Here is a 21,931-nt window from a genome sequence, read left to right as displayed (position 1 = left end):
TAAAAAATTGACTTACGAGGTTCACTCGTCCCGTCAACGGACGATAGGTTGAAATAATCCCATAGACAATCGTAATATTCACTTTAAGTATGGCAACTTTTACTCCATACTTCCGGAACCTTCAATCTTCATTCATTCATTTAATTTTCTCCCTGGAGTTTAGTTCATTCGCGTAGGTCATTGGCTGAATTCGTCGCCATCTTTCTTTTCTTAGAACTTTTGTCGGCAGTCAGGTACGTAAAAATTGGCAATTATTTCGCAAAATATAAAAGCAGCTGATTAGAAATTAGTGGAAGTATTGATTTATTTGTTCCTAGAAAGTTTTAAACGTACATAAGTCATTTTGGATCGCTAATTACAGAGCAAGGTAAAGCCGCCATGTGGTCGACCAAATTGGTTTTACAGTGAACTACGCATTATGTTTTAGATTGAAATAGTGAAAGAAGTGTTATATATTTGGCTGTATTGTCCTAATATCTCGCTAAACATACGTTGAAAGTGTGAGAATATGGTGTATTGTTAAATTTATTGGATGCCGGTATAACCAACGTGGCGCGAAGTCTTGATAAAAGGGTGCTTTGTTGTAGATTACATTATGGGTACCGTTGAACGCGCTGGTGATGACCATACCTCGGAGGTGGAGTCTGGCGAAGAGGAGGAAATCGTTGGCGGTGGTGAACTGGCTCAACATCTGATGAAGAGGTGAGCTATTAATTGAGGTTATCAAAATTACACGCTTGTTTGTTTTCTTAGTTCACTGCAATTAATTTATTTCACCGGTAAAGTGCAGAGAACTTCTTCTGTATGACACTGATTTGTTTCTTCGATAATCGTAACCAGTGACTTGGCATGTCAAGTTACACATGTCTTATGTCAATAATTTAATTTTTACGCAGCAGAATTTGCTAAAACATGAACAAAATGTTTTTTTTGTAGATTTTGTTAGTTTTGCCAATATCTGCATTTTGCACAGTTCCAATATTGGGGCAGATGATGTCAAAAAATCTAAACCATAAAGGGTCACTCACATGTTCACTCTCCAATACTCATACTGGTCCTAGATCTGGCACTTGTTTAATTTAACTACTATTTCCAATTGTTTTCCCAAAGGCCAAATTCATATTTTTCTGCACATGTAACAGAACAGAAAAACCAGCACATGTGGTTTGTTTCAATCAGCAAAACATTTCTGAGAATTAACTACATTACATCTATTAGTAAATTGTAATGAACTTGAAACAAAATGAGTATCCCCGCACATGTGCTGAAATGTACAACTTCACAATTTTACCACAAGGAAAGAGAAAGAAAATATATTTATAATTAGGTACAAGGAACTTTCAAACATGATCTATTCATAATCTTCGTCTAGATGTTATTTAAAAAAGATTCAGTTGTATTATTTTTTTCACAATGTTATAGAATTGCTATTAAATTAATCCTTTTACAAGTTTGTACTGACATATTATTATTTCAGAAGGAAATAGTTCTGTTATAACTCATTCAATCAGCAATTTTTTATGCTATTATTTCTCATGGGAGTACCATAAGGGTACTCCAGTCCTATTAATGTGAGTCACATGTGTCACTTGATCTGAATTCTCCAAGTATGACTCATCATTTAACCCTTTATAGGACGGCCCATACAAAGTGGCCAATAAACTGGACAGTCACTTTACTGCCGATAATTCAATGATTTTTGTAACAATGTCGAACCTTATGATCATAAACGATAGCCAATAAAGCACGCTGGCCTAGAAACGAGCCAGCGCTCAAGGACGTCACACGCAATCAAAAATTCGTGCTCTTTTTTAAGGTGGCCTGTCAACTGGCCACTGTGCACACCCGTATTAGTATTTGCTGCCATTGCAAGCAGACGATACATATTTCCGAGTGTAGTTCAATGTAAAAACATATCTTCGTAAAGAAGATGAGTAAAATAATAATGTTATAGTATATACTTTATCATCACGTCAAAATATAGTCGAAAACCGTAAAATAAACATGTTATTTTTGCAATTAAAAACAGACTAGTGTGTTGAAAAAGCCTTGTGTAGAAATTACACATGTGAATTTGAGGTGGTCTCATATTTATATGTTTTGATTTTTACACACAAATTATATCGTTTTATACTGAGTATATTATTAATTTTTATAATACAATAACATAATAAGCCCAAATATACGGGTTCGGTAGTTATACCCCATTATTATAACTGTTTAGGTATTTTTTCATACAAAATTATGTATATTTGTGGATAATGTATATAATAATCCTGGGTTTATTGAGTTTTCATTCACGTTTTTTTATTTTACAACATAATATTGTCTCTAAATTATTATATAATGTTTACTTTAGTTGACAAAACTTTTAATTTTGTTTTTTTTTTCATGCTATTTTTGGCTCAGAAGAAGAAATACAATCATTTTATTTGATACTTTGTTGAATATTATGTTTTTAGCCTAATTAAAGATTGATAACTAAATACGCAATTATTTTATTTAGTTTAATATGTAATTTACATAAAAATAACCGGTTTTTTTCATAAGTGTCCAGTTTACTGGCCAGTGATTTCACATGAATATTGGTTATTTTAGTGATGCAGAACGGTCAATGGTCAGTATAGTGACCACTAGTTTTTTTGTATTTTCTCGTAAAATATCTAGTTTCTGATAATTTTATTAATACATGTTGTTATAAATAACGCTATAGAATATATATCCACTTAGAAATATAGCGAATTCAAAAAAAAGTTAGGGTGTGCGTTAAAGGGTTAATTAGAAGAACTATTAAGTTGAATTTCAAGTAGTTACTACGGAAGGAAGTTGTGTAATCTTTATAATAATCTGTTAATGTAAGAGCCAAGATTACCTTAACCATGCTTTTGTTTTTTCTCTTTTATTTCTGCTTTTGCCTTAANAGGGGTACTACTACACGGTAAAATAAATCTCTTCGGCGAAAACAGGATAATTCAGATCGAACTTCACTTGGTAAGTTCGTTTGATCATCTAATTATTTGTCCCATCACTACCAACCAAGTATTGATGAAACCACGCTGGCATATTATGGATCTACCAATGCTCCGCTCAGCGGTAAAATGATACAGTTTCGGAAGTGTTTCTAAATTTTAAAGACTGCATTCCACAATTTCCTTTTTTCGTGGTACCTCGAGAACGTCCGTGTCTAATTTACCAAAACGGGACTATTCCCACCTCTCGATCCCACCACTGCAACACCTGTGAAGCCAAGCTTGACCGCCATAAAAACCCAACCAATGAAGTTCAAGTTTGTCGCGGGGGAAAGTTAAACTGTCATTGGACCCGCAACGAAATTAATCAGAAGAACATAGGAGGAGTTCGAAATTAAGGTTCGACTTCCCTCCATTGCAAAGCGGATGACAGGTGACAAACAAAGGTTTAATAACCTAATTTACCAAAAGTAAATAGATAATTTTGTCTACACTCCCTGACTGCTTCTAGGGGGCAAATGGTTGTTGAGTACCTGAGGTGTACCATCTAGAGGGGTTGTATTCTACAATCAACTTCTTTCCAGGACGACCACGACCGCGGGTGACGTGGTACCTCGAGAACGAGATGATTGACGACTCGTTCGAACAGCGGCCCGATGGGGTGACAGTCAACACGCTGACGTTTCCTAACATTGGACGACAGCATCTGAACGCGAGACTGGTGTGCCAGGCGTCAAACACCAACCTTGCGCCACCGGAGACGAAAGTCCTGATTTTAGATATTAACTGTGAGTTATATTTTGCATGTTAATTTTATTGATTGTTTATTAAGGTTTTTTGAGATTACAAGATAAGTTATATTTTTTTTCCAAAAATATGGTACAATAAATTTGGATGCTTTTGAGGATTCTTGCATGCCAGGGGATTATTAGAATTTAACAGGTTTGGAAAGCTATGAAACGGGTCGATTTCTCGCTTAAGTGGTATTCACAAAACATTAGGCAGAAAATTGATAAATCATAGCTAAAAAAGAAATAAAATTGAGTTGTGTTAATTCCCTTTCTAATTAGTAACCTAACTAGTTAGAATGGAAGGAAGGAATGTATATTTAAGGTATCTGCAAACTTACTTATTAAACCATCATCAAATTAGTGTCTCAAATCCAGAATAAGCTAAGCGTAACTACGCAAGTGAATAAAACTAATATGACACTATACGTAAAGTTCAAAACCTAAAACATGAACTAAAACGCTTCTCCTCTTTCAGTAAAACCAATATCAGTGACGATACTAACAAAAGAGAAGCAGATATCCGCCGACAAGCGGTACGAGATCGAGTGCAAGACGACCGGCTCCCGGCCCGAAGCAGACGTCTCCTGGTGGAAAAACAACAGGCACCTCAAGAGGATGGAGAAGAAAGTAAGTCTTAGGCCAACCGTACATGGATAATAGTATCGATTGTTAAATTCTCCAGTTAGCCGAGTGGCTTCAAACGTGTTACAAAAGATAATCATTTTAATAATATGTCTATTTGGAATCGAGATGCTATAATGCGACGTAGTTTTTTTCTGCAAACATAGTTTTCACTAGCTCCATACTAAAAACGAAGATAACTTTCGACAAACAGAAAATGTGGAACGAAGGTGTATTTAGATGAAGTAACTAAAGTAACCAAGAAGAATAATTGAAGAAATTGTAAGTAATAAATCATTCAAGAACATTATTATCGTCTCATGCACAACATAAACACCTAGTACCCAGGATAAAAACAAAAAGTGTTTGTGTTAAAGTACACAAGTTACACCAACAGAACAATTTGCCACATGAAGCAATAAAAAGCTGTGACTCCGACCGCTCGTCCGGCGAACATGTTTAAACGTCTGCTGCACAAACAGCGCAAATAAATTTAATTATATCCTGCTCTTGTTTCCACCGCACTTTAAACTGCACACAAATGTACATAGACTGCGGATGGCGACCTAAATTACAGAGCATCCAAACTCATGAAAATCAAACTNTCAAATTTCACCAATGTTACACTCTATTGATACATCAAGAGGTCTTCAAAGTTACGTACGTATGCCGTACGTACGTCAGTGTTAGTGTAACAAAATGATACGTCAGTGGTTAAGGGTTAAGAATTTCCTGTAGGAGAAAATAAGACAGGTATTAAAATAATTTGTTTTTGAATTTCTGATTTTCTGACAAATAGTTAAAACTTCAAGATTAGTAAAAAACTTAATCTCAATAGATTTATTTAATCCTTTGGGTCTGACTGTATTGTCTATCATGAGACATACATATTTCGAAAATATTTGAATTCTAATTGCAAAACACAGTCTTACAAATTTTGTATGATAGGTATTATTTCAATGTCTTTTGAGAATTGGGATTCTGATGGTTCAAAAAACTATTCAAACTAAATCAATCTCACTAATGCACACACAATACCACTGATTCTAGAATGAGATGGGCCAGTAGGCCATGTAGTGTCAGTCTTTATATCCTGGCATCTATTGTGTAGGCTTATTGTGCTCCTAGCACGGCATCTTCGGGATTATTTAACGATCTGGTTAATCTTAACTGGCCTGGTAATGCCGGCGCCATACTATGGGTAGGTAGGTGTATTGGCTCCAACTTACGTCTAGGACTCTGGGATGGGATTCAATACACCAATAAGAGAAGTGTAGATCGGTCTTCGCCTTACGTCTATGATGTCCAAAAACCGATCTAAACATTTGTATATCGGAACCAGACAAAACCTGGGAGCCAGTATACCAATGTGTGGCGCCGGAATTACGTAAATCGTTACGTAGACCATCAGGTCATTTGTTTGTCTCAACTGTAGGTGCGTGACCTTCAATATTAAATAATTTACAAGGCAAATTGAGGATTTTAACCTAGGACCTTAATTATCGTTTCATCCACCCATCATTACTCACTTAAGTTGAAAGGGATCGAAGTGTTTTTTATACGAAGGAGTGCAATTTGGGTCATCGAACCGGTGACTCACTTCGCGCTCTAGTTGATCGATAACACTGCGACGCATATTTTCACCACAGACCGCGTATTAAATCTCTTCAGATTATAAAAAAGGCGCCAGATAAAACGTTAATTACACATCTACGAATCCATACATGTGGGCAAGTGATTTGCGCAGTTGCGATGTGATGGAAACTTTTTTGTGTAATTACATACCTACACTCGTACAAAGCAGTCTGGGCGTCGGGCATTGTCAAAAAAAACATATTATAACTTTCAATCGTATCAACGAATTTTCCTAGAGCCAGAAAGCGCGCAATATTTTCGATAAAATCACTCCTAATGTAAACAATTCCTCTGTAGACCTTGATTTGAAATAACTTCTTTCTTTTTCCAATAAAGGATGTTCCTACAGAAAAACCTACATCATTATTTTTTTACAAGGCTAAAACGATTAAAGTGGTAGTCAATAAACCTTAATGTTAGACTGTAGGTTCGTTGTCGGGTATAAAAAGAAGTGATTAATCAGAGCTCGTTCAATGCGGTGTCGTTTACACGAGTTTTTTTTTCTTATTGACTGATTCATGAGTACCTACCATAGGTGCTTAGTCCTTTCAACTGAAAAGCAAATTAGAATGCCTTTTGCGGTTACGTTTCGTTTTGTATAATTTCAATAAATAATATTAGTATTATTTCTAGTAATCTACCTGTCGCGGAATAGTCATTTTTGTCCCGAATTAAAATTATTAAACACAATAAATTGATTACATCGCATCGGATTATTTGTCTTTTTCTGTAAAAAAAGTTAATAAAATCAATAATCTTTTGTGAAATCATCAAATAAGCAAACAGAAAATACGCTAAATGAAAAACTTATTAAAGAACGCGACGTAATGAAAAATGTATTATTTTCATGATTACTTATTTCATTAATAGCTATATTGTAACTGTCAATGATTCGTTCGTTCATCACATTTGACGTCAATTAGAGATGAAATTATCGATGTGCATGATTAATTGATATTTTTGGACTTTTCGATTGCACGAAATTTATTCCTGTATACATTTGATTTTATTTTGGCAATTGCACTAGAAATTCGTTGTTTTTCCTCGAAAACGTTCAATCCCAAAGTTGATGCATTCAATGAATTCAATTCAACGAAAATTTGAACATGTAAAAGTATGTGGAAGCAATTCGCGTCAGGATTTGCGACCTAATCGTAATTACAGTTTCTGTAACTTTTACATCTTGAGCCTGTCTTAGCGAAACACGCGTTATCTCAAAAGAAAGTAAAGGAATGCTCTTATATTGATTTGTATTTATTTCTAGTACAGTCACCGTCAAATAGTTCATTCATGACACCCAAAGTGGCCAATATGTTGATAACACAACCTTATTCCAACTGTAACAAGACGTGTTGCGAACTTATTGGCTAGGTGCTTTGGGTGTCACGAACTTTGACACTTGACTGTACTAAATAATTATTTTGTCTACAGCGGAATCACCCGTAACGAGATGCTCGCCGCAATCACCAACCGCATCCACGCCGAAGCCATGGCGTCCCTCCCGCCGAACGTTCGGCGGCGCGTGCGCGCTCTCCGAACGCTCCAGAAGGAGTTCGTCGACATCGAGGCCAAGTTCTACAGCGAGGTTCACGCCCTCGAGTGCAAATATGAGAAGCTGTACAAGCCGTTGTTTGAAAAGGTAAGCTTCAAATCAAACTTATTGCTAAATATCCTTAGATTTGTTTCCAGTCGCACTACCGAGCTCATATTGGTATTTCTTTTTCAAAGATTACTTGTGTATTTTACGACAAACTCAATCGTTTATTACTTTAGTGAGAGGTTACTAAAGTAATAAACGACTGAATAGTTTAGTAACCACTCGCATTTAGAGAAATACTCTTGTGTTAGGACTGCTGAACCCAGTCCAAAGGCGGAGTTTACAAGTTCCAGTAGTCTCATAGTCAACAGGGATTAAACCAGCGTTCCACTAAATCAAATCCAGTCCATACCGACGTAATTAATCTATCGTCGCCATTGAAGAACATTTTAAGAATCCTCGATTTTGTGTGAACATTTATACCAATCTGAACATTTCCTGCAGCGCGCCCAAATCGTCAGCGGTGACTACGAGCCCAATGACGACGAGTGTCTCAACCCGTGGCGCGACGAGAGCGAGGAGGAGGAATTGGCACGCGCGGTCCAAAACGCGGCCATCACTGACGGCACCGAGGACAAGCCCAAACCGCCCGGCGACGAGGTCAAGCCTGTCGAGTGAGTACATCAACATTTACATGTAAGGGGTAAATGTAGGTTCAACAGGAAGACAGCTGCCGAGATTTTATGGATCCTAACTCCTAAGCTATAGGTTCAGAAACGCGCGAAAACCGCGTGGTTTCTGGATGATTCTTATTGGCGAAGCACTGAGGCGGTAACCATGCGGCTACGTTATGTACCATCCTAGATATTTATTTAATAGGACAACCAACAAGACATACACTAGAAGACAAGCAATATTTACATCGTATTTAAACTGTACCATCCTAGAATGCATCCCACTTAACACCAGGTGCGATTGTGGTCAAATACCTGCCTTGTTATGCATAAAAAAGAATGTACGAGAACTTCCCATACACAACATAAAAAGGCAGTTATTTGACCACATTATGATTTATCGCTGTCTGAAGTTCTGAACCAGGCCTAAGTCTTATGGTAATGTAGCTTCAATAGGAAGATAGCTGCCGATATTCTACGGCTCATATGCCAGAAGTTTTAGGGCATTTTCAAATAAGACGTTTTGAGCAGCACGTTAGACTTTGACGACGCACTGTGATTCGTGTAGAACAAGCTAGCTGGACAAAAGTCATTGTTGAATTTCTGATTATCGTTTATAAAAAACGATAAACAACATCCCAGACATTAAGGATTCCACAATTTTTTACTTTGTTAATTACCTAGTCGTGAGTAATTAACATGGTAAGTGAGGATATGAGGATAGTGTAATTTTTAATTCCTAATTTTGCTCGACTTTCGACAACACCTGACATTATTTTTTACTATGGTGACCAAATATTTGTGTGATGGATTTTGAAGATAAGGGTAAGTACTTTTTATTTTCTGTACAATAAGGTACATAATAATGCACATAGTTTTAAAAAGTATGGCGAAATGTTGACCTTTATATTTTTCTCAAAATTTTATGTTTGGAAGACTAGAAGTTGTATGCCCCCACTTGACCCCAGTCTGGAATTTATATATATTGTAGCTGTAACCCTCTAGTATTCAAATATACCAGTTTCAGTTTGCACACTTTTGCACAACAATTTTATTTTTTCAGATTAATAAAAAATCAAGTTTTTTGATTAATGATTAAAACATTGAAAAAGTGACCAGAATAGCATGATTTTTAATTTATATTCTCAAAATGTGATGTATTGGGATCACGAAAATTCGCTGAGAGAGTTGAAGAATAGCATCAGTCGCATTTCAATTTCATTTCAATGGACGAAATACGGCAAAACAGGGAACGCTTCATGAAAAACAAAACTGAGTGGATTCCCGGAGCCATAGTGTTACATGTTTCTGTTCATAAAGTTCAGTCTTCCACGTCGAAAGATTCTACACCTGGACGACCACTCAAGGAGTTCGACGAGTCCAGCAAAAAGACGAAAAGAAGAAGACTTTTAGACCTCATTTCCTCAAGAAGTACTTGAGAACTGATATTGGCTGCTGAAGCTGCAGCGCAAATGTCTGCTGGCCACAGCAACTTGGCAAGTCATTAATGTTGTCCCAGTCTACCCACTAAATTAAAAAAAACTGAGATTCTTTGTTCCATATAAATCGCAAAAATGTTTATATCGAAAAATTGATTTTCATTAAATTCTCCATAAAAAACGGGAATTTCATACTTTAACACCTAATACATCATAAGACCAATTATTATTATACCGTAAAGTTAGTTTCTTCTTTCCTTTTTAGTCTGTTTCTCTTGATTTTAGGAAATAAATATTTTATTACCAAAAAAAATATTTTTTTCAAACCTACCTATAATAATTATAATAACAAGCCTAATTAATCTTAAATTGCACAAAAAAGTAAGTAATGCGTGTATTAAACCCATTTAAGTAAAAAAATAATATTGTCCAGCTAGCTTGTTCTACTCGAATCACTGTGCGACGTTTGTAAGACCGCACACAGAAAAAAATTTGACAGCTGCTTTTACCTTCCAAATGTCTTGTAAACGCATTGCTGACGTGGTAATAGTGACGTGGCAAGGTCCAACTGTCATAAGCCATAGTTTTATCTGCCTTGAGTCGGATACGTGTATTTTTTCTAGCCAGTCGAAAACCTGTATAATAGAGCACAGGTATGCTGGCTTGATCGCACGTCAATGTTAAATTTATAGCACAAATAAAGTCAGTTTTTTTATCATGCTCAGTCGCAATGCCGTATAAAGGTTAACGAAAGCGCAAAAAAGAATAACAATATTATTCACTAAAGCAATCGCTATAGGTATGTTTGATTATGCTCTATTTTTTATCTGGGACACAAGGACTCGGCCAATGTCAGACTTGACGCGTTTGTATTGCAGCTACGTAGCTACGGCTTTTATTAAACGTTAACTCAAGGAAACGGGTTTATACTCGGGAATAAGGTCAAGAACGTATCCAGAAGCGTAAACTTTACGACTGCAATGAAGATTCTAAGGCTGAGTTGCACCATCTTATTTTAACTTTAACAAACGTCAAAAATCGGTCAAAACCGTGAGTTACCGTTAAAGTTTGGTGGTGCAACTCAGCCTTAGATTCCTTTAGTTCTTACGAGGTTTTGTTTAATAACATCAGTACAATGGAGTATATTAATTAACTATGTGATAATGGATGGATAATATTTTTCTTTAAAATTACTAAGATAATTCCTTACCCCAAGATTTCACTTTTAACTGAAAAATCCTTTATTTACTAAAAAATTCAAATCATGATTCTGAATCGCCAATCGAGAAACTCGCAATTTGCTTTTTTAAGTTAAAAATGAAAAATGATTTGATTTATGAGATTCTACACTAATTAATTAACAATACAAATACATTTTGACGAAAGAAACTTTGTTATTTATTATTATGCCAGTTAAGTGGAGCATCTTTTACACAACGGGAGCGTAAATACGCGTGCTCGTTTAAATGTTTATCTTCTGTCTAAGGCAGACTACATACTGTACATACTTTACGCACCTACGTGTATGATACCATTTTTGTATTGTAGCTGACGCATCGATAATTTGAAATACCAAAATACTGATATTTATTTATATTTAACACGCGATTAACTACTTCCGAACGGTTAAACCATTAATTTGGTAATTTTAGCCCCAATTACTTATTCAAAAATAATACGTTCCCGGAACTTAGTAATTGGTTACGCGTCACATCATTATTACGCGAGTAGAATCGATCGTTAAATGTTTTCTCTATCTACCTTCGTTTATCTGTGATCATTGGAACTTAGTGTGTTATCTGCCTAATGAAGTGCGCGGGCGCCGAGCGTGTCGATAATATGCTTCATCGATGAAAGCACCGCCCAACGCTAGTTTTATAGTCGTTGGGTGTGTTCGATATTTTTTCAATCGACGCAACCAACTAGATAATTGTTTGCAAAATTATGAATTTTGTTCTCTTCGCCGTTTGTGGGAATTATGCGGCTTGGATGAAATCAAATATGAAACTTTGTAATAAATATTCTGATACACTCTAAACTTATCTTTAACAAAATATTATTTATAATTGTAACAAAATACTACTGCAGTGTATAGAAAAAAAATCTATAAGGAAAAAACAATGTAAAGCTTCCTTTTATACGGACGCAAGGCAAAAGACATTTCTGTATTATTACGCAATTTTACAAAAAATCGGCATTATTTTTTACATGATGACAAACTTACACCACTATCTGAAAATCATGATTGATTTTTTAACATGCATCACCAACTGAGGCTCCGCCTACTTTTCTCCCAACACCCCCAATATTGTCCCGTATTCACAAGCCCGTCTCTACTCCGCAGGCCCGTTATGGACCCCAATGTCAAGGGAGTCCCAGACTTTTGGTACACCATATTCAAGAACGTCTCTATGCTGTGCGAGATGATGCAGGAACACGATGAGCCCATCCTCAAATGCTTGCAAGACATCAAAGGTAAGATTTTTATTTGATAAGCTATTTCAGACTTTATTTGTAAGTGAAATAAGGAAAGTTTTTGCAGTCTACTAAAAGAGGACTTTTTTGCTAACACGAATATTGCGCATTTAAAAATGTGCAGTCTTTTAAATTCAAAGTTAAATCAGATTGCTAGTGAATTGCTAGCCATAATAATTCACCAGTAGTGATTTATATCAATTTGGAGTAAATGTATTCTAGACTTGTTGTTGATCTTGGAAAAGTTTTTATACTATTCAATATAATAATATCTACTTATCTAACTTGCTGTTTTGGTATGTTTATCTATCTAACGCATTAGGCGTTATTTAAAAACTATCCTGTACTATTTTGTATAATGATGATATACAACACCAAATCTGCAATATTTTATGATGACAAACTTACACCACTATCTGAGAATCATGATTGATTTCTTAACATGCATCACCAACTGAGGCAACTCACATCGCCACTTTACACCCCATTTACCACTTCACACACTAAACACCACTTTTGCCCGCAGTGCAAATGCACGAGGAGCCCATCGGATTCACCCTGGAGTTCCACTTTGCACCCAACGACTACTTCACAAACACAGTGCTCACGAAGGAGTACTCGATGAAGTGCAAGCCTGATGAAGAGAACCCGTTGGAGTTTGAGGGACCAGAGATCTACTCGTGCAAGGTATGTTGATGATAATATTTGGATAAAACAAAATCTTATTGTTAGATGTTTATAGAGGAGGCGGTTTTGGCACACTACCCCCTGCAAACTAAATTGTACCGTTTAGTTTAATGAAGTTGGTAGGGATTTGTCATTTAGCATTTTAGGCATTATTCTCCGATACAAACCGCGGAGGCCTATGTTACATAATAAAAGCCACTTTGGCTTTTGTGTATTTATTTGAAAGTACGACGATCTTTTACTGCTGTTCTGAAGTACCAGCTAAAACTTGTCTTATACGACTTGTTTTATTTGTAAATGACGCTTCTGGCACGCAATGTGGCGATGACCTAACGTTACAATCTTAGGTGACTGACTGCCCCGACTGAAAGAGGCGGGTCCTGAAGCCGCGATCTTAATCTTGACTACATACTACAGTCAGCGTCAAATAGTTCGTGACACTTAGGCTGGGTTGCACCATCTTACTTTAACTTTGACAAACATCAAAAATCTGTCAAACTCCATACAAAAAACACCGGTTATAGCAGTGGTTCCCAAACTTATTTAGTCTACTGCCCACTTTGATAATAAATTATTTTTTAGCGCCCCCCATTTTTGTAGTCAAGAGTCGAACTCAGTCGGTGTCTAAGAGTCCTCCTAGTAGATGACGCCTCCCAAGCCTCTACACAACATCCCGACTTTTTTTTCTGGGTCTCTTACCGCCCCCCCTTTAATCCTGCAGCGCCCACAAGGGGGCGTTATCGCCCACTTTGGGAAAGACTGGGTTATAGTTATAATTACGGTCAAAGTTAGGTGGTGCAACTGAACCTTAGTGACCAAAAAGTTGCTAACACAACCTTATTCCAATTGTAACAAAGACGTGTTGCGATCTTATTGGCTATTTTGGGTGTTACGAACTATTTGACGCTGACTGTACTTCAAAGGAGTTCGAATAGAATTCAGTCTGTCTGGGTGTTGACTGTTGACCCATGATGGGTTTCTTCAAATTGCACTACAAACCTCGCGTGTTACAGAACTTACATGTGCAATCATACGTTTAACGTATCGTAAAATATCAGCACAGAAGGCAATAAAACCACCTAAATAGGTTTCGATTGTTGTCTAGCGTTGTAGTGTAAATTGCGAAGGTAATGTACCCATTTCAGTAATGAGGTGCCGTTGAAAGCTCGTCGACCTTCACGCAAATGGTTTTCTATTTTGCAAGTGTCGGTTCTATGAGGATGGGGTTAAGCGACGCCTTTGTTATGGTTATTGTGAAATTTGCAGAATGGAAATGTCTATCGTAAAAGGAAAAAAAAAATTGCTTTTTCTTCGCTCCAATGGTAAATTATAGAGGGTCGTTGCAATTGCGATCTAATGACCTGATGATAATCTTCTATAATATAAAAATGAATCTCATAACTCGACAACGCCAGGACCAATTTTACCAATTCTTTTTTTTTTAATGTTCGTTGAAGTCCAAAGATTATTTTAACGGCGAGAAAAATTTGAATTATTTCCGGGAAAACCCCGGACGAAGCCGCGGGTGCATAGCTAGTTAACTCATAAATTGATTTTTGCAGTTTAGTAATTTTATTTAATGAGGGCTATCGTTTTTGCGCTTACCAGTTGGCGCCACTGTTGAGTAAGGTCTTGTCACTTGCTAGTGGCGAAGACAGTGGCACCAACTTGTGAGCGGTAAAGTGGTAGGAGGACTATCGCATTTGCACTCATCAAGATGGCGCCACTGTAGAGTAAGGTCCTGTCAATCGCCAGTGGTGCCAACTGTTAAGATAAATACGATAGCCCTCATTCATTCGAATTATGTAAAACACTTGACTAATCCACTTCAATCTCCAACAGGGTTGCGAAATCGCCTGGAAGAAAGGCAAGAATGTAACAGTGAAGACGATAAAGAAGAAACAGAAGCACAAGTCTCGCGGCTCAGTGCGCACCGTCACCAAGTCGGTGCAGGCCGATTCGTTCTTCAACTTCTTTTCACCGCCCGCTATGCCCGATGACCCCAACTCGACCCTTGCCTCTGATATCCAGGTGAGACTTCTGTGTTACTTGTATCGCAAGTTTGTCTTAATTTTAATACAAGCCCTTCTTCTCGCCATTCGTCATGCCTGACATCCAGGTGAGACTCCTGCGTCACTCCTATAGGATGAAGAAGAAATGGTTTCTTTGGCTCACAAAATATTAACACTTCTTCTCGCCGCACTGAGGAGTATTGATAACAACTTCGAAGTAAATTACGTTTTACCTCTTTTTATCCCCTTTAGGAAATAAATTCCAACAAAAAAAGCTACACGTATTCCATAAATTTTGTTCCATTTTGCGTAAGCAAAATTTTAGTCCATTGGTTCCCAAACTTATTTGAAACGCGCCTACAAAAAATTCCGCGCACCTCTAGTCAGATTATTTATTGGTCGTATCGTGCAGTCTGGAATGCATTCTCTCAGCGGTCGTAGGTTTTTTATACTTAGTACACAGATGACCCGCGCCCCCCTCTAAAGGTCTGCGCCTCCCCTGGGGGGCGCGCCCCCCACTTTGGGAACCAATGTTTTAGTCGATCGTTGGATTCGCGTTGTGCCATACCAACTACCTACCACCTTTTTCAACCCTTTAGGGGTAGAATTTTGGAAATTCCTTTATCGCATGCCTAATGCCCGTTTTCACCACCAATCCCTAATTTTTAAGCGACCCCTATGGTAACACTTATCAGGCATTTTGTTTTCATAGGGGTCACCTAAAAATTTGAGATTGATGGTGAAAACGAAAATTAGTCATACAAAGAACACACTTTCCAAGTCTCTACCATCAGAATGTTTATTGTTTAGGCTTAGTCAGTATACTCAGTATTCGGGCCTCTTTTTCACCCCTTAGGGGTAGAATTTTGGTAAATCTCTTATCAGATGGAAAGAACACACCATTCAAGTCTCTACCATCAGCAGTTTAGGACAAAGCATTTTATATTATTATGTAAAGATTGTGTATGCGTCCGACCAGGCGCTGCTGACCGCGGACTTCGAGATCGGGCACTACATTCGCGAGCGCGTCGTGTCGCGCGCTGTCCTGCTCTACACCGGCGAAGGGCTCGACGACGACGACGACGACGACTACGAGGAGGAGGTCAGTCTCACACACAAAGACACTCGGGACACGTAACAATACATCATCGTGTCCCAAAATTCAACGATAAACCGGCGCCATAAGGACATGACCATGACTTTAGGAAAAAAGCTATCTTTATTTTTTTTTTCTTATTTTTCCTATCGTTTAACTACCTAGTAAGTTTTCCTAAACTATAGGAACAGAAATAAACAATAGGATAGTAAAGTCAAAATTCCTTTATTTGGATGAACTATTAAAGATAGTGTTTACAAATCGTGTTTTTTTTTTTCTTTTTTTTCCTAAAGTAGTCAAGAACTTGTCCACCCTATGGCGCCGGCTTATCGTTGAATTTGGGACACGATGTATATGTAGTTACAGATACACTCACGCAATTCTTAATTTAACATTCCAATCTCATCTCGATAAATTGAGAAAGGTCTTTAGCAATGGTTGAACTTCTAAATGAATGATTCTGGTGAACCATTTGTTTAGTTAAATTTCTCTTTTCTGCATATGTAATCAATTTTAAAAGAAAACGTGCTATTTGATTTCAAAGCAGCGTTTTACTTTTTTAACACTTTTTGAGTTGATTTATTATCTTATGCGTCAAACAGAGATAACACAGTTTACCGATTTTCTTCAAAATGTTATAAAATGAAAGACACATAGCTTTACACTTTTTACTCTCAATAACACATGATAGGAACTCAAAGACAACATATTCATAGCACTAAAATTCTTAACTTGTCTTGCATGTCTAAGTTCTATTAACCATTGTCAATGTTAGTTGTGTGTAGTCACGGGTAAAAAATTAATCAGTGAATTCAGACTTCCTTATTTGAACAACAGTGTAACTTCCTAGAAAATAACAGTGATTTTTTAAAATTTTAATGCTATATTAATTTAGAGAAATTCGTGAATGTAGTCTGAAATCATTGATTTAAACTTTTGCCAACTTCTTAACATCTTTGTTAAGTATGGTATGGTTTTTAGACATGTAGGTCGAGTCACAATAAATTCGGGAAATAATCATTAATCATTACAAAGCTTCTTGGCGGTGCTTTTAAATATCATGTGATAAGAATCTGTCATTTAACCACTTGTTTACAGACGATTGCAATCTTGTATACACAAGTGTAGACATTATACACTGAAAGTACATTACAATCTTGCGCTTCTACGATATAGTGAATTCTACAGCCATCTAGTGTTCCCTACATGTAGTTTGAGTTGCATGGTAGATGCTTGCTTAGTACGGTGTGTGTTGCCTATCCCTCCCCCCGACAGACGAAGGTACGGTAATCATAATAAAAATTAAAAATCGCCACGGATTTTGGCGCAATTGTGGAAAAAATCAAAATTCTCCAAGCCTAGTTTTCCGAGTGTAACTATAACTAGTTCGGTGCTAAGTCCCCCAATTTTCGTGTGCGTAAACATTGTGCGCGATGTGAATACGGTATCTACGTCTGCGGGCATCGATTGGTGCACGAACAAAACGCGGTATATTTGGTTTCAGGAGGATTCGTACTCTGACGAAGACTCGGGGACGGAGGAAGTTTCGGACGCGGAGGACTGATGCAGGCCGCCCTAGCGTTATATTGCCTCGCGGCACCGCTCTGGTCTATTGGCAACGCTTAGCCGACTCGTGGTCATAGGCCGTATCGTTGCACTTGTGTGCCACTAGTATAGAGCTTACCTACCGCCATCATATCACTCCATATCGAAATTTTGAAATTTATACCAAATAATTTCTATTCGCCGAGGCGTAAGTGATAACGAATACTCCTGCGATGCGTCGGGTAGTCTTAAATCGATAGTATTTACGCTAGTTTTGTATGAGATGTACTTCTCGCGCCCAGAGGCTGTTCTATGCATGGTTTATCTTTCGAACAGATAAATATGTTTTAGATGCACTATTATGCGGCTCTAAGCCATTTTAGACTTGAAGCGAGAACAATAAGGTGCCTTCTAATAATTAATTAATGTTTAATGCATGTTACTTGTTAGATGTCTGTTACAATACCTATATTGCATTTCTAGTTTAGTTATACAATTTCTCGTTTTTATTTATTATTATACAGTAATTATAGTGTGTATTTTTGTTTACGAATTTTATATATTCGTTTGTGTACTTTGAAATTTCATGTGATATTACTATTCTCTTAGGCTTATTTAACTATGTGTGTCGAAATTCAATGTTGTCATTCCAAGAGACGCCGCTCGAGGGTCTTTCCGAATCTCTCTTGTGCCAAATGCATTTTAAATTCAACTTGGACATCGCAAACTGTGATCTTACTCAGAGATGTATTTTAATAATAACTTGACAATAGCTAGGTCGAATATAGATGTATATTTTTTTATTTATGTAACTTTCTATTGAAGTTAGCATAATATCGTCAATGTTTAGCAGCTCGTCAGGTAGTTTTACATACTGGTTATGGCTTATGTTTTGGCATGATGTCGTAATGGTGACATTAAATTGTATGCTTTTTACCCATGTGTGTTTTATTTTCTTTTATCCTTGTTTGCATGCGATTAGTTGCGAGTTTGTACTCCAGAATGCGGATGGTTGCAGAATTCACTGTTATCGCGAGGTAACGAAGCGGAGATTGTTAGTATAGGGAATTTTACGCTAAGGTAATTTATTGTAGAAGGCGCCAGTTTGTTAGGATATTACGCGTCGATCTCATTTCACAAAATTATCATTTTTGGGAATTTATTAGAATATTCACATTAGGCAAACAATTGAGCATCAATAGGTCGTACGAAAGTAAAACAATTGAACATCAAAGAAAATAATAGATTGGAAGAAAGTTATGGTGTTCAATTGTTTTTTCTTGTTTCACAATAAATCAATCATTCAATTTCATTCTAGTTTTGTTGTTTGTCCTATCTAACGAACTGGTGCCAACAAAAAGATTCGAGCGCTAAGATTCCCTATCATCGATGTTGTCCTAACACTGTCTGACTTACTAGGAGGAGGAAGAGTGTTCGACGGAGGAGAGCGAAGATGATGAGCCGGCGCCACGGAGACGCGGCAAGAAGGCCATCAAGGGCGCCCAGGAGAACCCCGCCGAGTGCAACCAGCAGTAGCACGCTAACAACGGCCAGCCGCACGTATAAGAAAGCCGATTTGGTGCTCAGTATAACGGTCTACACTCCAGTCAGGGATCATCTGTTTACTAAAACTTAGGCAAATGCAGGATATTGCTTTTAGATATGTTTAGATTTTTGCGACCTGATCGCTTATCTGGTAATTTTCTCAGTATTCTGACAAATTGTTAATGTAAATTTATATCCCCTGTATAGTATATTGTAAGGAACGCCCGTTTTGGAATGGTGGGCGGCAAGCGTTAGCTCTCATAGGCCGGATAAGCTGTAAGTTCATTTAACGTTAAATCTATGTATTGTGCCTGTTACATTGTCTAACGCTTGATAAAATTTCGAGTTTTGGCCATTTCCCGTTACAGCTGAGCTCGGATTATGGGACCTCGGGAATAGGTGGAAATCGTGACATTCCTAAAAAGAGGTATGCAACTTGGCACTATAATGCTATCCGCCTTTAATTCACTACCGTATTTGTGTCCATTAAAATGTAAAGTTATTTGTATAGGTCGATCGGTGCTGAAGGCATGATAGCTAAGTGATATGTCGTTAGACGCGATGTAAAGAACACTGCCTCATGATTTGTTAACAACTGTTGGTAAATTTAACGGTCTGCGAGACGGTATTATTTTGATAAAACCTTCCATGCTATGAAATTTCATGTCCCGTATCGTTAATAAATTTAATTTTAATTCTAATTTAATTATCTTACATGGTTGAGCAGGTTCCAGCCTTAGTTATTATTCATCACATATTTTTATAGATTGTACCTATTTCGAAAATTCGTTTTTAGGCATAAATGTTATTGTTGATGTCGACATCAGTGAGAAATGTTTTGTAAAAAAGGTCATCGTGATAATACGCCAATGTTCTATGATGATAAGCATTGGCAGAAGAAAATGTTGAAGCCGCATTGCGTACATACACCAGCTATAGGATATTTGTACACAACATTTTTAAATAAAATTAATAATTACATATTTTCGCAGTTTCATTTCTAAACTTATGCCCATAGGGATTGAGGAGAATACACACGACGTATGTATAGGTAGGAGCATAGCCACGGGCGACCACCTTAGAAGCCGATGGTTTATATTAAATTGATGTTTTTTTAAATTAACCAATACTGGGGACACCGCATGGGAAGTAATTTATTTTATTCGATTCTTTTAGTCCCCATCATGGTTTGTTTGTTGTTTACACTTTATTGGCATAGACACATGCCCCCTATTCACAAACTTTACTATGAGGTCTCACAGTGCGCGTGGACGCACAGGGTGACACGAACCACAGAGCTATTCAACGCTGTGCGTTCGATTTTCTTCACTAAAGCAAGCATCGTTTGTGAATACGGAGCGATAGTGCCGTCGTGGGTGTGTGGTGCGCGCTGTGATATTTTTTCTGGCAGCCTCTCCATAGAAAATATTTTCACTCTTTAGAATGGAGTATGTGCGATTTAGAAACTACGAAACTACTGGAATCGTCTACTACCTACTAAGCGGATAGATAGCAACTGGCTGAACTAAGAGGAAATATCCTCAAAAGGATCTTTTATTCCGTGACCTGGTTAAGGAAGCAGGATGTCATTGGGAAGGTTAAAAAGATACACAGAAACTTCATAAGATAAATTTATTAACGTTCAATGATGTAACAATATATTTTATCACGATTTGTCTTTTATAACACTGTCAGATCTTGTTTACAAAACATACTTCGTGAAACAACTACTTTGTGAGAAAACTAGGATAAATACGTTTATATAAATAAATCGGTGCAAATAAGAACTACCCTCACGAATTCAAAATCCTAAAACAGTCTATATCAGTTTAGACGGCTCGTACTATGAAACAAAGTTCATAACTAGATTAAAACTCAAGATAAGATCAAGCCTGTGATTGGCTGAATTCAAATATTTAGAACTCGGGCAGGTTTAAATCTTTTCTTGAGTAAGTATAGATTTAACTTCGTCATCTCACAATACGGGTCTTACATACAATGAATTCTATTGTCACATAGGTACTATACTGATATCCTTATTTTCCGTTATGGCTTTTATTTTTTGACGTTTTTGTACTGCATACAATATTCTATTATCATTAATGGTAAAATTATTAAGTACGGTTATTAGGGCCATAAGTAGTGGTAAATATTGATAGAACAAAATTGTTGATGAGGTGTTAAAACTTTACTGTGACTGAATCTATGTTCTGCCAATTCTGAATTCTGGAAGACCACGTAATCTGCTAGCTACAGCCCCAAGCAGATAAGTACAATGTTTTATTTGCTACAGTATAATTTTACGTCAATTTTGATAATCCTAACAGCATTACATTACATTGTCGTTTCGTTATTTTATTCACCTGCCTTGAAAATAGCGCTAACTAGCGGCTCAATTCAAAGCGTGACATTATGGCAGAAGGCAACACTACTACAAAACATTATTAAACAGAGAATTTCAAATATTTCTATAAAAATTTGAGCCATGCGCGATGTTCAGTCTGTAAATGTTTGATTAGCACCAAATGAGGATCATTTCGATTTTTAGCTGTGAATGCAGATTTATAGGGCTAAGAAATCCTTAATACACAGTGCAAAAATTTTTGTTCTACGACAAAAATTGACGAAGTTATGGCCAAATTACTAAAATGGTTCACTGACCGCCCGGCGCGGGGACGATGACGTCATTGTATCCGATCCGAACGCTGCCGGCGTACTGCGTGGATAGAAAATATTTTTTTCTAGCCAAATTATCAGTTTTAGAGAAAAACTTGTAATGACATTTATTCATCAGAATAAAGTAAGCTATCGATAGGTAATTTTAAAAAATGGAAATTGTGAAAAATAACGCAAAAAATCCATACGCTCATACGATTCAATGGCACGCAGAGACGCGATTGGGGTC

The 21,931-nt window shown here is 37.0% G+C and overlaps 1 protein-coding gene across 5 annotated transcripts; it reads left to right on the top strand.

Moving 5' to 3' along the window:
- Positions 1-125: 125 nt before the first annotated feature.
- On the top strand, positions 126-19,983 carry LOC114359359 (Nucleosome assembly protein 1). 5 transcript variants are annotated; one of them, XM_028313708.1, is made up of 9 exons: positions 126-233; positions 588-702; positions 7,448-7,655; positions 8,058-8,227; positions 12,011-12,141; positions 12,668-12,828; positions 14,671-14,859; positions 15,820-15,942; positions 18,901-19,983. In XM_028313708.1, the coding sequence occupies exons 2-9, from the start codon at positions 596-598 to the stop codon at positions 19,015-19,017; spliced, it is 1,206 nt and encodes a 401-aa protein (XP_028169509.1). In that variant the 5' UTR covers positions 126-233; positions 588-595; the 3' UTR covers positions 19,018-19,983. The 5 variants fall into 5 exon arrangements, with proteins under 5 accessions (XP_028169509.1, XP_028169507.1, XP_028169510.1 ...); XM_028313706.1 differs by having other exon boundaries at positions 15,799-15,942; XM_028313709.1 differs by lacking the exon at positions 18,901-19,983 and adding an exon at positions 17,441-18,417 and having other exon boundaries at positions 15,799-15,942.
- Positions 19,984-21,931: the final 1,948 nt, after the last annotated feature.

This window comes from Ostrinia furnacalis, unplaced genomic scaffold (genome assembly GCF_004193835.3).
Source record: "Ostrinia furnacalis isolate ACB-3 unplaced genomic scaffold, ASM419383v2 OfSCF4320, whole genome shotgun sequence".
NCBI lineage: Eukaryota > Metazoa > Arthropoda > Insecta > Lepidoptera > Crambidae > Ostrinia > Ostrinia furnacalis.
This window is presented reverse-complemented; position numbering and strand designations above follow the sequence as displayed.